The sequence below is a fragment of the Crocodylus siamensis genome, chromosome 5 (assembly GCF_052110815.1).
Source record: "Crocodylus siamensis isolate JL-2025a chromosome 5, ASM5211081v1, whole genome shotgun sequence".
Taxonomy (NCBI): Eukaryota; Metazoa; Chordata; order Crocodylia; family Crocodylidae; genus Crocodylus; species Crocodylus siamensis.
In genome coordinates, this window is record NC_143399.1 from 188,493,611 (window position 1) to 188,508,020 (window position 14,410).

General features: G+C 45.6%; 1 protein-coding gene across 7 annotated transcripts in view; it reads left to right on the forward strand.

Annotated features, from left to right (window-relative positions):
- DIP2C (DIP2 acetate--CoA ligase C (putative)) overlaps positions 1 to 14,410 on the forward strand; it is a 470,493-nt gene that overhangs the window by 295,008 nt on the left and 161,075 nt on the right. For all 7 annotated transcript variants that reach the window (XM_090047544.1, XM_090047545.1, XM_090047547.1 and 4 more), the window contains 2 exons: positions 2,032 to 2,157; positions 7,521 to 7,730. In XM_090047544.1, the coding sequence (XP_089903670.1) occupies positions 2,032 to 2,157; positions 7,521 to 7,730 (336 nt within the window). The remainder of the gene's footprint in view (positions 1 to 2,031; positions 2,158 to 7,520; positions 7,731 to 14,410) is intronic.

Sequence of the window (14,410 nt, forward strand, 5' to 3'; positions counted from 1 at the left end):
CGAAGGCTCAGACCACAGCTGCAGGTGCTCAGCTGTTAATAGTCTGCCTGGCAGGGACCGGGAGCCAGCCAGCACCAACAGCAGCTAGTGAGGGAGAGGAGGCTGAGGGAGAAGCACAGCCCCTCTTAGGCTAGGGACAGAAATTACACATAAATGATTGGAAACCAGTTCAGATCTATGATGCAGCAAAAGTTCAGTGGAGATAAACTGCTTTCAAAATTGGCAAAACTGGTTTAAGATAAACCTGGATAGATGTAGTATCAGACTTAACTGATCTAGGTTAAATAGTTTTATCGAACTTCTGTGTCAGATCCCCTCCAGATTCAAGTTAACTCACAGTCCCCCAGCATACTCTGCATCTCCCCTGCAACCTCCCTCTCACAAGGTGGGCAGGCTAGCCTTGGCCCAAGCTGTCTGCTCCAGCTAAGCAAGGAGGTGTGATCTAGCAGCCCCAGCTTCTGGCTTGGGCCACTTCAGGCATGTGGGTACATTTTTAGAATCAAAAGTGAATGTCTGTTCACTTGCTTATTGGTTCAATTTATACAGCTTAGACTAACCTGCAATGATTGAACTGATTCAGTCTCAGGCTTTTTTGACTGCCTGTACTTAGCCTTAAAGTCTAAAGGAAGATGGCAGGTTTTAATTTAGTCTGCTTGCTTGCTTGCTTGCTTGTTTCTTCATTTGTTCTATTTACTTGGAGAGCAAGGGGTCCCATGTAAAATAAACTGGCTGGAAACCCTGGAGTCAGAGCTGATTCCTCTGTATCAGGAAGCAGGGTGAGGCACCTGGCTACAGTCCCTCTGCCTGTCCCCTTGCTAGCTGGTCAGCTCTTCCTGGCACTCCTTGGGCAGCCTCTGGCCACTGACTTAATCCCCAGCCTTTTCAGGCCCTGCGGTTCACTCTAGTTACCCTGGTAGCTTCCCTTTTTATCTTGGGTTTAGTCTTGGGGAGAACAAACAATTCTAGGACTAGTTAGAGACACGTATTCCTAAACAAACAGTCTTCCTTTAGTCTCCTCAAGGACTTTTATATGGTACCTTCTGTGCTTGGTTTCATTAACAATCCTGTTGTAATGCCATCAGGACCCCATGGAGGTAACCACTGGCTTCATAACAGAATCATACTGATATTGCCTAGTTTGTGAAACAGGTTTTTGAGGAAAACCTAGCAATTTTGTTTGCTCACTTCATTAGCTGTTATATTGATTTTAATTTAACTTGATCTATTTTTTGCTTTTCTGCTGCTTTACCATTTGCAGACACATTTCAGTTTTTGAGCCCCTACAGCCTGAAGTTTACCATATCAAGCATTTTTATTTTTAAAGAAGTCCAAACGTATAGACTAAATAAAAAAATGACCTCAAGTTCTATTTGTAGGAGTTGAAAGCTTTTAAGGATTTAGGAGCACCACACCAACAAAGTGTTTCAGTCACATTTTCTCCTTTTGTCTATTCTCCTAGAATGTGATGGTTACATCTCAGCCCTTCCAACGGCTGGAATTTGAAAGAAAGTCCTTCTACTCTAACAATTTCCAAGTGACTCCCCCATCGTACCCATGAGATTTGACAGTATAGTGATGATCTTCCCTTTCCCCTTGCAACCATTGCACCATTTGCCTGTCCGCCTCTTTCCCCTCCCCCTTCCTTGCTCTACCTCATGCTCTCCTAGGTGCATGTCACCTCCACAGTTGCAGTGACCCATGCAACCCTGGTCTCACTCCAAGCGTCTTGCCCTGAACCATGCTGAGCTGCACTGCTGAATCGGTTGGCACAGAATATGTAAGCCTGAGGAGGGAGGCAGAACCTAGAAACTCTGGCCACTGTTGCAACCTGAATAATAAGGGGAGTCACAGATGGGCTGCAGCTTAGCCCCTTGTGGGCTGCACATGGCTGATGGGCCACCAGTTAAATGGCTCCAACAGCGTGATTTGTTAGCTTAATTAGAAGGCAAGTTAACTCTGTTGCAGATGTTATGCTCATATTTACCTTTGTGTGCGAGTGCCTGCCTAAATGTCGTCTTTTTTTCATTCTAGATGTGCATACAGAAGCAGTTCAGGCAGCTCTTGCTAAACATAAAGAAAGGAAGATGGCAGTCCCCATGCCATCAAAACGACGTTCATTGGTGGTGCAAACGTCCATGGATGCCTACACACCTCCAGGTGAGCAGTTGTACCATGTGTTTTATTGAAGCAGCAAACGCGTACTATACATTGGTTAGATTAATTCCATCTAAATAAGTATTTTCAGATACCACATGTTAAGAATGGCAAGCATAAAATAAAGACATTAACAGCTAAAAAAAAAATGCTACGAGGCTGCTGGAAAATGAAAAAAGAGCTGTCAAAACCCTTCCTTGCCCCTTTGCAGTAGTTTACCTTGTTCTGCTGCTTTTGCCCTTATGATGCTGGCTTAGTATGCTGCTTGTAATTTGTAATAGTGTAAAGATGCCTTAGGCTCAGCACAGTGCTAGACTTCTGAGCACTTCTCTGAAAAGTTTTCTTCTGAAGACTCCTTTTCAAGTTTGTACCTCTGTTGGTTTCTTGTTTATCCACTCACAGAATCATAGAAAATCAGGGCTGGAAGGGACCTCAGGAGGTCACCTAGTCTAAACCTCTGCTCAAAGCAAGACCAGCCCCAACTAAATCACCCCAGCCAAAGCTTTGTCTAGCCGAGTTTTGAAAACCTCCAAGAATGGAGCTTCCACCACCTCTCTGGGTAACCTGTTTCAGTGCTTTACTACCATCCTAGTGAGAAAATTCTTCCTAATATCTAATCTAAACTTCCCTTACTGCAACTTGAGACCAGTGCTCCTTGATTTATCATCTGCCACCACTGAGAACAGTCTAGCTCCATCCTCTTTCAACCCCCGCTTCAGGTAGTTGGAAGCTGTTATTAAGTCCCCTCTCAGTCTCCTCCTCTCTAAACTAAATAAGCCCAGTTCCCTCGGTCTTTCCTCATAAGTCATGTCCCCCAGACCTATCACCGTTTTTGTTGCCCTTTGCTGGACTCTCTCCAATTTGTCCACATTCTTTCTGTAGTGGGATGTCCAAAACTGAACACAGGACTCCAGATGTGACCTCACTAGAGCTGAATGAAGGGGAATAATAATCACTTCCCTTGACCTACTGGAAACACACCAACCAAGGAAGCCCATGATGCCATTAGCCTTCTTGGCAACAAGGGCACACTGCTGGCCCATATTCAGCTTATTGTCCACTGTAACCCCCAGGTCCTTTTCTGCAGAGCTGCTGCCCAGTCAGTCAGCCCCTCACTTGTACTGACTCATGGGATTGTTCTGTCCTAAGTGCAGGACTTTCCACTTGTTCTTGTTGAACCTCATGAGATTTCTTTTGACCCAATCCTCCAATTTGTCTATGTCACTCTGAATCCTAGCTCTGCTCTCCAGTGTATCTACTGCTCCCCCCAGCTTGGTGTCATCCGCAAACTTGCTGAGGGTGCACGCTATGCCACCTTCCAGGTTGTTGATGAAGACATTGAACAAAACCGGCCCCAGGACTGACCCCTGGGGCACTCCACTTGATACCAGATGCCAACTAGACATCGAGCTCTGAACCCAATGCTCCAGCCAGTTTTCTATCCACCTTACCATCCATTCGTCCAGCTGGTACTTCCTTAGTTGCCTGTGAGAGTGCTGTGGGAGACCATATCAAAAGCCTTCCTAAAATCAAGGTACACCATATCCACTGATCCCCCTGCATCCACAAAGCCAGTCACCTCATCACAGAAGGCAATCAGGTTGGCCAGGCATGACTTGCCCTTGGTCAATCCAGGCTGACTCTTCCTAATCACCTTTTTCTCCTCCAAGTGCTTAGAAATGGATTCCTTGAGGATCTTCTCCATTATTTTTCCAGGGACTGAGGTGGGGCTGACTGGTCTGTAGATCCCTGGATTCTTCTTTTTCCTTTTCTTCAATATGGGCACTATGTTTACTCTTTTCTAATCATCTGGGACTTATCCTGATCACCATGATTTTTCAAAGATGATGGCCAGTGGCTCTGTGATCACATCAGCCAAATCTCTGAGTACCTTTGGGTGCGTCTCATTCAGCCCCATAGACTTGTATGCATGCAGCTTTTCTGAGTAGTCCATAATGTGTTTTTTCACCCCTGTGGGCTGCTCACCTCCTCCCCAAACTGTGCTGCCTGGTGCAACAGTCTTGGGGCTGAACTTACCTGTGAAGACTGAGGCAAAAAAGGCATTGAGCCTTTTCTACTTCCTCTGTCACAAGGTTTCTACTTCAGCCTTTTCTACATCCTCTGTCACAAGGTTTCCTTTCCCATTCATTAAGGGACCCACAGTTTCCCTGATCCTTCTCTTGCTACCAGCATACTTGTAGAAACCCTTCTTGTTACCCTTCACATCCCTTGCTAGCTGCAACTCCAATTGCACTCTGGCCTTCCTGACTTCATCCCCTGCATGCGCGAGCAGTGCTTTTATATTATTCCTTAGTTATTTGTCCAAGTTTCCACTTCTTATAAGCTTCATTTTTGTGATTTTGTTTATTGTAGAGTTCCCTGCTAAGCCAAGCTGGTCTTCTGCCGTACCTGCTAGTCTTCCTGCACATCAGGATGGTTTGTTCCTGCACTCTCAATAAGGCTTCTTTAAAGTACATCCAGCTCTCCTGGACTCCTCTCCCCCTCAGTCTGGCTTCCCAGGGGATCCTGCCCATGAGTTCCTTGAACGAGTCGAAGTCTGCTTTTCTGAAGTCCAGGGTTCTTACTCTGCTACTCTCCATCCTTCCTTTCCTCAGGATCCTGACCTCAGTTGTCTTGTGGTCACTTCTGCCAAAGTTGCCATCCACTACTACATTCCCCACTAATTCTCCCCTGTTTGTGAGCAGCGGGTCAAGAAGAGCATGGCCCCCAGTTAGCTGCTCTCTCACTTGCACCAGGAAGTTGTCCTGAGTACTTTCCAAAAACTTCCTGTATTGCCCTCCCAGCAGATGTCAGGGTTATAGAAGTTCCCTACAAGAACCAGGGCTTATGACTGAAAAACTTCCACTAGTTGTTTGAAGAAAGCCTCATTCACCACTTCCTCCTGGTCTGGTGGTCTATAGCAGACCCCCCACCACATCATCGCCCTTGTTGTTTTCCTGTCTGACCCTAATCCACAGACTCTCAACAGGCCCATCTCTGGCTTCATACTGGAGCTCTGAGCAATCATCTGGCTTTTTTACATATAGTGCAACTCCTTCCTCCTCCATGAGCAGTTTGTACCTATCCATGACACCCATCCATGTGAGCTCCTACCAAGTCTCTGTTATTCCGATCAAGTCATAGTTCTGTGACTGCAAGGACCTCTCATTCTTCCTGCTTGTAACTTATGATCACTTGTTCATACTCAGATTTGAGCTGCCAGCTTTTCGCTTATCAGAGCATGACACAAGCCACAGAAGAGGCCTGTTTCACTTTTTTCCACTCTTTCACTTGCTTACATGTAAATATTTTAGGAGTCAAATGCACTCTAATAGTCACTGAATCTATGATTTTTGAGAGAATTATCCTGGTGCATATCCACGAGGGGCCAGCAGGGGAGATTATGCTTAGGGGCAACCAACATGGGTTCATTAGCGGCAGGTCCTGTCAGACCAACCTGGTGGCCTTCTATGACCAGGTCACCAAATCCTTAGATGCAGAGGTATCAGTGGACATAGTCCTTCTGGACTTTCAGAAGGCCTTCGACACTGTCTCTCACCCTGTTCTCATTAAAAAAAAAACTGGGGGACTGTGGTGTCAACACCTACACAGTCAAATGGGTTGCCAACTGGCTGGAGGGCCGCACCCAGAGAGTGGTAGTGGATGGGTCATTTTTGACCTGGAGGGATGTGGGCAGTGGGGTCCCCCAGAGCTCGGTCCTGGGGCCTGTACTGTTCAACACATCTTCATCAGTGACTTGGACGAGGGGGTAAAAAGCACCCTGTTCAAATTTATTGTTGACACTAAGATGTGGGGGGATGTGGGCACACTGGAAGGGAGGAATAAGCTACAATCAGACATAGACAGGTTACAGGGGTGGGCGGATGAGAATAGGATGGGATTCATCACAGACAAGTGCAAGGTGGTGCACCTGGGGAGGAAGAACCAGCCCCATACCTACAGGCTGGGGGACTCCCTTCTCGTCAGTGCAGAGGCAGAAAAGGATCTTGGAGTCATCATTGATGCCAAGTTGAATAGGGCCGGCAGTGTGGGGATGCAGTCACGAAGGCCAACCATACCTTGTCATGCATCCACAGATGCATCTCTAGTAGGTCCAAGGAGGTGATCCTCCCCCTCTATGTGGCACTGGTCAGGCCGCAGCTGGAGTACTGCGTCCAGTTCTGGGCGCCGCACTTCAAGAGGGATGTGAACTACATGGAGAGGGTGCAGAGGAGGCCACTCGCATGATCGGGGCAGCAGGGCAGGTTCTATGAGGAGAGACTACGGGACCTGACCTGTTCAACCTCCACAAGAAAAGGCTGAGGGGGGATCTAGCTACAAACTAGTCAGGGGGACCAGCAGGCATTGGGGGAGTCCCTGTTCTCCCGAACACTACCAGGAGTGACTAGAAATAACGGTTACAAGCTGGCAGAGGGTAAATTCAGATTAGACATCAGGAGGCGCTACTTCACTGTCAGGGCAGCTAGGATCTGCAACCAACTTCCAAGCGAAGTGGTGCTGGCTCCTACCCTGGGGGTCTTTAAGAGGAGGCTAGATGAACACCTTGCTGGGGTCGTTTGACCCCGGTACTTTTTCCTGCCATGGAAGGGGGTCGGACTTGATGATCTGCTCAGGTCCCTTCTGACCCTACTAACTATTAAACTATGATATGGCTGTGAATGAAAGTTCACTATGAATATTTTGGCCTTTATTACTAGAACACAAACTAGGAGTTTGCCACTATCTCTCTGGTGTGACCTTGGGCAAGTGATTTATGCCTTCTGGCCAGGTACAGACATTATACCTTTACTGGCATAAGTGATTGGACCTTCTTCTATTCCTTTAACAGAACAGAAGTTCAGTGCACACAGACTGGCTTAAAAATGGCAGAGCCTGGTGTAAGAGTTGCCTCCCCCACAAAGTGCGAATGTGCGTTCTCTTCACTATCAATCTAAGATGCACCACATAGAGAAAGCCACGTAACTTAGATCGATACCGCCTCAAGCTTTTTGAATATTTGTACCTTGCCTCTGTAACTGAATTTTCCCATTCATTTTAACTGCTTTGAAATCTTTGATCCAAACAACAAAATATACATGAAGAAGTGTCTATTATCTTAATTTTGTTTCTGTAGCAAAAGAGCAGTAGCAGCAGTTTCGCTGCTGGAAAACCCTGTGTCCTGTAACAACTGATTCACTTGCATTATTTTTAGTTGTACGAGTTTTTCTTATTCTATCTGTCTGCAGCAAAGTGTGTTGACCTGCAATTATCTATTTAATGTTATGTGAATATGCCTTCATTCTGTTCACGAATAAAAGCATTATATATTTGCATTACAAATAATGACACTTGCTTTCAATTCTCAGATACCTCTTCTGGCTCAGAAGATGAAGGCTCTGTACAGGGCGATTCCCAGGGAACTCCCACCTCAAGCCAAGGGAGTATAAACATGGAACATTGGATCAGTCAAGCGATCCATGGCTCGACCACATCTACTACTTCCTCCTCCTCAACACAAAGTGGAGGCAGTGGTGCTGCACACAGGCTAGCTGATGTTATGGCTCAAACGCATATAGGTTAGTAAATCACTTCTTTGAGTATGTCTTAGATTTCATGATTTCATAGATTTTTAGGGTCAGAAGTGACTTAGTAGATCATTGAATCCGACCCCCCACCCTGGGCAAGAGCGCTGGGGTCAGATGACCCCAGCCAGGTGCTTGTCCAGTCTCCTCTTAAAGAGCCCCAGGGTAGAGGCGAGCACCTCCTCCCTTGGAAGCCCATTTCAGATTTTGACAACCCATACTGTAAAGACATGTTTCCTAATGTTTAATGTAAATCTGAGGGATGTCGACGGCATCGAGAGGGTCCAGAGGAGGGCCACTCGTATAATCAGGGGACAACAGGGCAGGCCCTATGAAGACAGGCTGCGGGACCTGAACCTGTTCAGCCTCCACAAGAGAAGGCTGAGGGGGGATCTTGTGGCCTGTTATAAACTAGTCAGAGGGGACCAGCAGGCATTGGGGAAGTCACTGTTTCCCTGAGCACCGCCAGGAGTGACCAGGAATAACGGTCACAAGCTGGCAGAGGGTAGGTTTAGGTTAGATATCAGAAGGCGCTACTTCACAGTCAGGGCTGGCTTCACAGTCAGCTTCCAAGAGAAGTGGTGCAGGCTCCTACCCTGGGGGTGTTTAAGAGGAGGTTAGATGAACATCTAGCTGGGGTCATTTGACCCCAGTACTCTTTCCTGCCATGGCAGTGGGTCGGACTAGATGATCTGCTCAGGTCCCTTCCGACCCTACAAACTATGAAACTATGCTCTCCATCAGTTTTGGTCATTGTTCCTAGTAACCCCAAGGGGTGCCCTGGTAAGCAGTGTCCCCTATTCCTTGCTGTGCCCCCCACCCCTCCCGAATTTGTAGACGGCCACAAGATATCACCGCTTAGCCTCCTTTTGCTGAGACTGAAGAGATGCAGGTCCCTCAGTCTCTTCTCGTAGCATCTTACCTGCAGGCCCTTAACCATAAGAGTAGCTCTCCTCTGGACCCTCTCAAGGTTATCCACATCCTTCTTGAAGTGCGGTGTCCAGAACTGGACATGGTACTCCAGCTGCAGTCTTGTTTTCAGCCTGCTGTTTTTGATTTAACAGATGTCTATTGCCACATTTGATTGGTGTTACAGATTTGAAATTTGGATGCAGTTGTCTGTAAAAAGGTCTCTTGGGCTTTTTCTCCCTTCTTCCTCTTTCTCATTAACACAGTTTAGGGAGAAACATTTCTATTTATTTGTTCTGAAACTTCTCAGGTAAACTTCCACTTGACACAAGGGGTCTGTTTAGCTCCCAAATTGTTCAAAGTTTCATTTGTATGACTTGCACTAAATTAAAAAAAGTATACTTTAGGATTAGGATATTTTAACAGAAGGAATTAGGTTGAGCATTGTCAGGAATTGCTTGCTTGTATACAGTCTTCCCAGACTACCACAGCATTTGCATTGTACTCCCAGGCTGCATGGTTTTCTGTAGTTCTGTGTTTACACTAAGCCCATTATCAGAATGTTTTCAAGCTTTTAGTTTTGTTTAAATCTCTAACTGATGATAACATAGATTAGATTAGATTTGGATATCTGACTATATATACAACATGAAGGAAAAACTCGTGGAAAGGGGGTTGTTAGAGCTGTATTATCAATATTGCTAGCAGGCTGTTGGGGCTGGGGTAGTGTGGGCACCAACGTGCCCAGTTGACAGTCCAGAGGTTGCAAGGTCGAGGCCATAGCAGAAGCGCTTCTGGCATGGCCCTGTCAGATTTCAACGAATCTGTGAATTCTGCTAAATAGCTTGTCACACAAGGACGTGGGGAAGTAACTAACTAAATCTCTTTTAGTTCTCTTGCTTTCCCTTACACACTAAGATTAATAAGTATTACTTATTTCTGAATGATTGATGTTGAAACCATCACTTAAATGAAACAATTGTTAAAAGCAGCCAAATGGTAAACAAGGGTTGCTACCAATTCTAACAGTCTGGATGGCTATTACTCATTTTACATAGCTTGTGGGAGTTTTAATTCCTTAAATCTGCTTCAGAGAGACTATTGTTGCAATTCTGTATCAGAATATTTTATTGCACACATTTGGTACAGATATAGGAAAATCCTGGAGTAAATGTGGCAAACTTTTCAGGGCGATGGTGTGGTGATAAATTGGATGCAGGTTACTGGGAGGCTTTTATGTACTTTCTTGTTCAAAAGGGAAAAAAACTATAGGTTGCAAGTAGCTTTCCAGCTTTTATAAAGCAGTAAATGAAAGCATCTTAAATGCTTCTAGTTTCATGTGCTGGAACAGTAGTCTTTATACCTTCGTCTTCTGCCACCATGTCTTGATGTGACACCTGTATTATCAAATAAGTAATCCTTTCCTCTAGGCTCTGAAAACACAGCATCACAGTTGGGAGAGGCATTTGTATTGTGTTCTTAAATTCATGTTTAATGAATAGTCCAGGACCTTGTTTTAGAAAGGCATGCACTTCCGAACAGCAGGAAACTATAGCATAGAGAGTTAAATTTATCCAAACACCAAATGGTTGCATTACTCACATGTGTGCACACATACATGCTTGCCCACACATGCCCACTTACACGCATGCACACATGCCCACCCACCCACCCATACTGACCCCCTCCCCCAAATTTCATTGTTTCTTTAAATACAGTTTTTTTATTATGTGACACTTCAGTAATTTAAAATCTAGCATAGTAAGTCTCCTCTTATTATCATTCTGAATTTTCAAATAATAATGTAACATAAGTAGAACTAAATTAAGAGGCCAGGACTTCAAGGAGTGAGAAGTATACCTCTTTAATTATATCAATCCTTCTCTCTCTAGTATTTTTTGCCAACCAGAAGATACCCCTTTATAGAAGCAATGATTTTTTTTCTCAATGTCTCGGTGTCATCCTTTTTGTGGGTTCAGCACTACCTGAAAATAAGGATTCCTTAGAGTTATCTTAAGTTAAGCATCCAAAGTCACTAATCTGTTTTGGAAATGTACTACTAACATAGCAGTTGGTTGGTCATTTTTTATATCAGGCATGAGTGAGACTTCATATCTGTTAAATAATATGAGCATATGTTAAGCTTGGATTCAGACTGTGTTCTGAGAACTGGTATCTACCGTCATCATAGAAATCTCTGTTAAAAGGAGGCTAACTCGCATAGACGGTAACAAGCAGGTGAGGTTCTACATGGGTGAGCTGTTCCTTCCTGAACGTTGTGATGGTGCTGTTGAACGTGGGAGGTAGAGCGTGTGAATGGAAGGGATTCAAATTCCACTCCGCGCTCAGTTGCTATGGCATGCTTCCTTTGATTCTCAGGGCATGACAACAGGAGGCTGCTGTTCTCCAAAGACAGATCTGCCTGTAAGGGAGATGTCGTCTAAAATGTGTTAGGACAGACTGTATCGTATCCTGAAAAAGCTAATTTTGATAAATAGCAATTTACGGGGAAATTCTGAAAACCCCTCACAACCATAAAGGAAAGAAAACCTCCATTCTGATCTCAACAGGGATTTGACCTCTAGAGCTCATCAAGGAATCAAAGGGAGATTTTTCCAGTTTAAATACCCTAATGCAGTCCTGAGAGAGGATGTGATAAAAAGCTTTAGCTATAATATAATCAGAGTTTAGCTCTGAGGATCATTTGGGCGATTTGCATAAGCTATTATGTGCTTTAAATGCTATACAGTATTCTTCATTTAATTAGGACTGCTGATGCTCCGTTGCGTCCAAAGATATAGTATAGGATCAGTAGCATAACTAGGGTGGGGTGAGCAGGGGACTAGCCCTGGGTGCTGACTCAGAGAGGGTACTGGCATGGCCCCCTCCTACCAAGAGGCTTTCATGGCCTGTCCCTCAGCAGCAGCAGTACAGCCCAGGCTGTTAAGCAGCAGCAGTAGTAGTAGCAGTGCCCACACAAAGAGAAGAGTCCAAGCAGGTAACAAGTCTCCCTCTCTCTCCAGTGGTCAGTATAATTCCTTCCTCTGCTTCCCCGACCTGCAGAAAAACCTTGTGATGCTTCTGCATAGAATAGATTTCTGTTGAAAATTTATTCTAGGTTTTGACTGTTAGATCTTTCCTTTAAACTGCAAGAAATATCTTCAGTTCAACTTAGGATATTAATTAAAATTATATTGGCCAAGATTTGAATGTAAAAGCACAGATCAACTCAGTGGGACTGTACAAATTCTCTAATGGGAATAGTTCATCTTTGGATCACTATTTCATGTACTTCTAGAAGAGGTCATCATTTTCACACCTTCATTGATCTACGCTGTATTCTTCTGGACTCACTGTATTCTTCTTTATTCGCACCTTTCCCTCAGAATCAGCCCCCCATACTGGGGTGTTCAGCTTAAGCAGGAAAGCTGCTTTTTCTGCACTGGAAAAGAAGAAAGCCATGCAGCTACTAAGATGGCTGCTGTTTGTGTTTGGCTTGCAGACAGAAAGGGCAGAGTCCTGTGTTAACTTTCACAGCTGAGCACTGTAGCTTGTGCCTGAAGCAGCAAGTGAGCTGCTGATAGGATCTTCATGAGGCTTGATGGCACTTCATTTATAGGAACTTATATAAACTATTTACAGTTAAAAACTAGCAGTCTTTCTGTTCCCCTGCAAAGGCATGGCATGGGACCTAACCTGTGTGATATGGAGTAAGAACTCCTGGGAACATAATGTTTTCAGGAAGCATAGCTTCCCAGGAGACAGTTTCTACATGTTTCCATGGCATGCTATATAACTTTGTGGAAGATGATTGGTGCTCCAGGAAGTTCGTGCTGCCTCATCATTGGGATGCTCGGATGCTGCTTTGTTGAACATTCTGGGCGTGTCCACGTTCATTAGTGTGCTGGAATTCTGCATTAATGAATACATCTATTATTACATGTACTAAACTTAATGCACTGTAATCGGTGCTACCGTGCGTTAGTGCCGGTGCATGCTTTTTGTGTAACATTTAACGTGCATCAGATTGTCTACGACGCATTAGCACATTACCATGGTTTATGGCAGCTGCACTAATGCGCAGCAGAGTTAGTTCAGTGCGCATTAAGCATCTCATGTTGACGCACCTGCGTCCTCCAAGAGTACTTCCTCTGTCACAGTTGGCCATGACTTTGGAACAATCTTTCTTTGTACATTCTGCCTTCCAAAAACAAGATGCATGTCTTATTTGAGGGCATGTGCTATGCAAGAAAATATGGTACTTCCCAAAACTTAGAGGAAGTAAAAGCACTTTTTAATTCACACTAAGCATTCATTGATTGATAGAAGTAGGGTCGGAAGGGACCTTGTAGATCATCAGGTCCGACCCCCTGCCCTGGGCAGGAGAGAGAAACAGGGCTCAAATGACCCCAGCCAGGTAGACATCAAGCTTCCCCTTAAATATCCCCAGGGTAGAAGCCATCACCACTTCCCTTGGAAGTTGGTTCCAGATCCTAGCTGCCCTGACTGTGAAGTAGTGCCTTTGGATGTCTAGTCTAAACCTACTCTCTAACAACTTGTGGCCGTTATTCCTGGTTACCTTGGGGGGCGCTAGGGGGAGCAAGGTCTCTCCCAAACCCTGCTGGTCCTCCCTAGTGAATTTACAGATGGCACTAGATCCCCCCTCAGCCTTCTCTTGCGAAGGCTGAACAGGTTCAGGTCCCGTAGCCTCTCTTCGTAGGGCCTGCCCTGCTGTCCCCGGATCATGTGGGTGGCCCTCCTCTGGACCCTCTCAATGCTGTCCACATCCCTCCTTAAGTGGGGCGCCCAGAACTGTATGCAGTACTCCAGGTGCGGCCTGATCAGTGTTGCATAGAGGGGGAGGATCACCTCCTTGGACCTGCTTGAGATGCATCAGTGGATGCACGACAAGGTATGGTTAGCCCTACTGACTGTGACCTCGCGTTGCCAGCCCATGTTCATCTTGGAGTCAGTGATGACTCCAAGATCTCTTTCTGCAATCGTGCTGTCGAGAAGGGAGTTTCCCAGCTTATAAGTGTGCTGCTGGTTCCTACAGCCCAAGTGCAGCACCCTGCACTTGTCAGTATTGAAACCCATCCTGTTTTCATTAGCCCACCCCTGTAACCGGTCCAGGTCCTGCTGTAATCTGTCCTTCCCTACTAGCATGCCCACCTCACCCCAAATCTTGGTATCATCAGCAAATTTAAACAGGCTGCTTTTCACCCTATCACTGCTTTTCACCGTCCAAGTCACTAATAAAGAAATTGAATAGTGCGGGCCCAAGGACCAAGCCCTAGGGGACTCCACTGCCCAGTTCCCTCCAGGTCAAAAAAGACCCATCCACCACTACCCTCTGAGTATGACCCCTCAGCCAATTTGCAGTCCATCTGACTGTGTAGACATCAATGCCACACTCACCTAGTTTTTTAATGAGGATGGGGTGGGAGACGGTGTCAAAGTCCTTGCTGTAATGCAGAAAGACTACATCCACTGCAACACCTGCATCCAGTGCTTTTGTGACCTGATTGTAGAAGGCAATCAGGTTGGTCTGACAGGACCTGCCCCTAATGAAACTGTGCTGGTTGCCCTTGAACGTCATCCCTGCTGCTGGCCCATCACAGATGTGCCCCTTGATAATCTTCTCAAACAGTTTCCCCAGGATTGAAACAAGACTAATGGGCCTTTAGTTGCCCAGGTCCTCCCTCTTCCCTTTTTTAAAGATGGGGATCACGTTGGCTTTCTTCCAGTCATCTTGCACCTGGCCA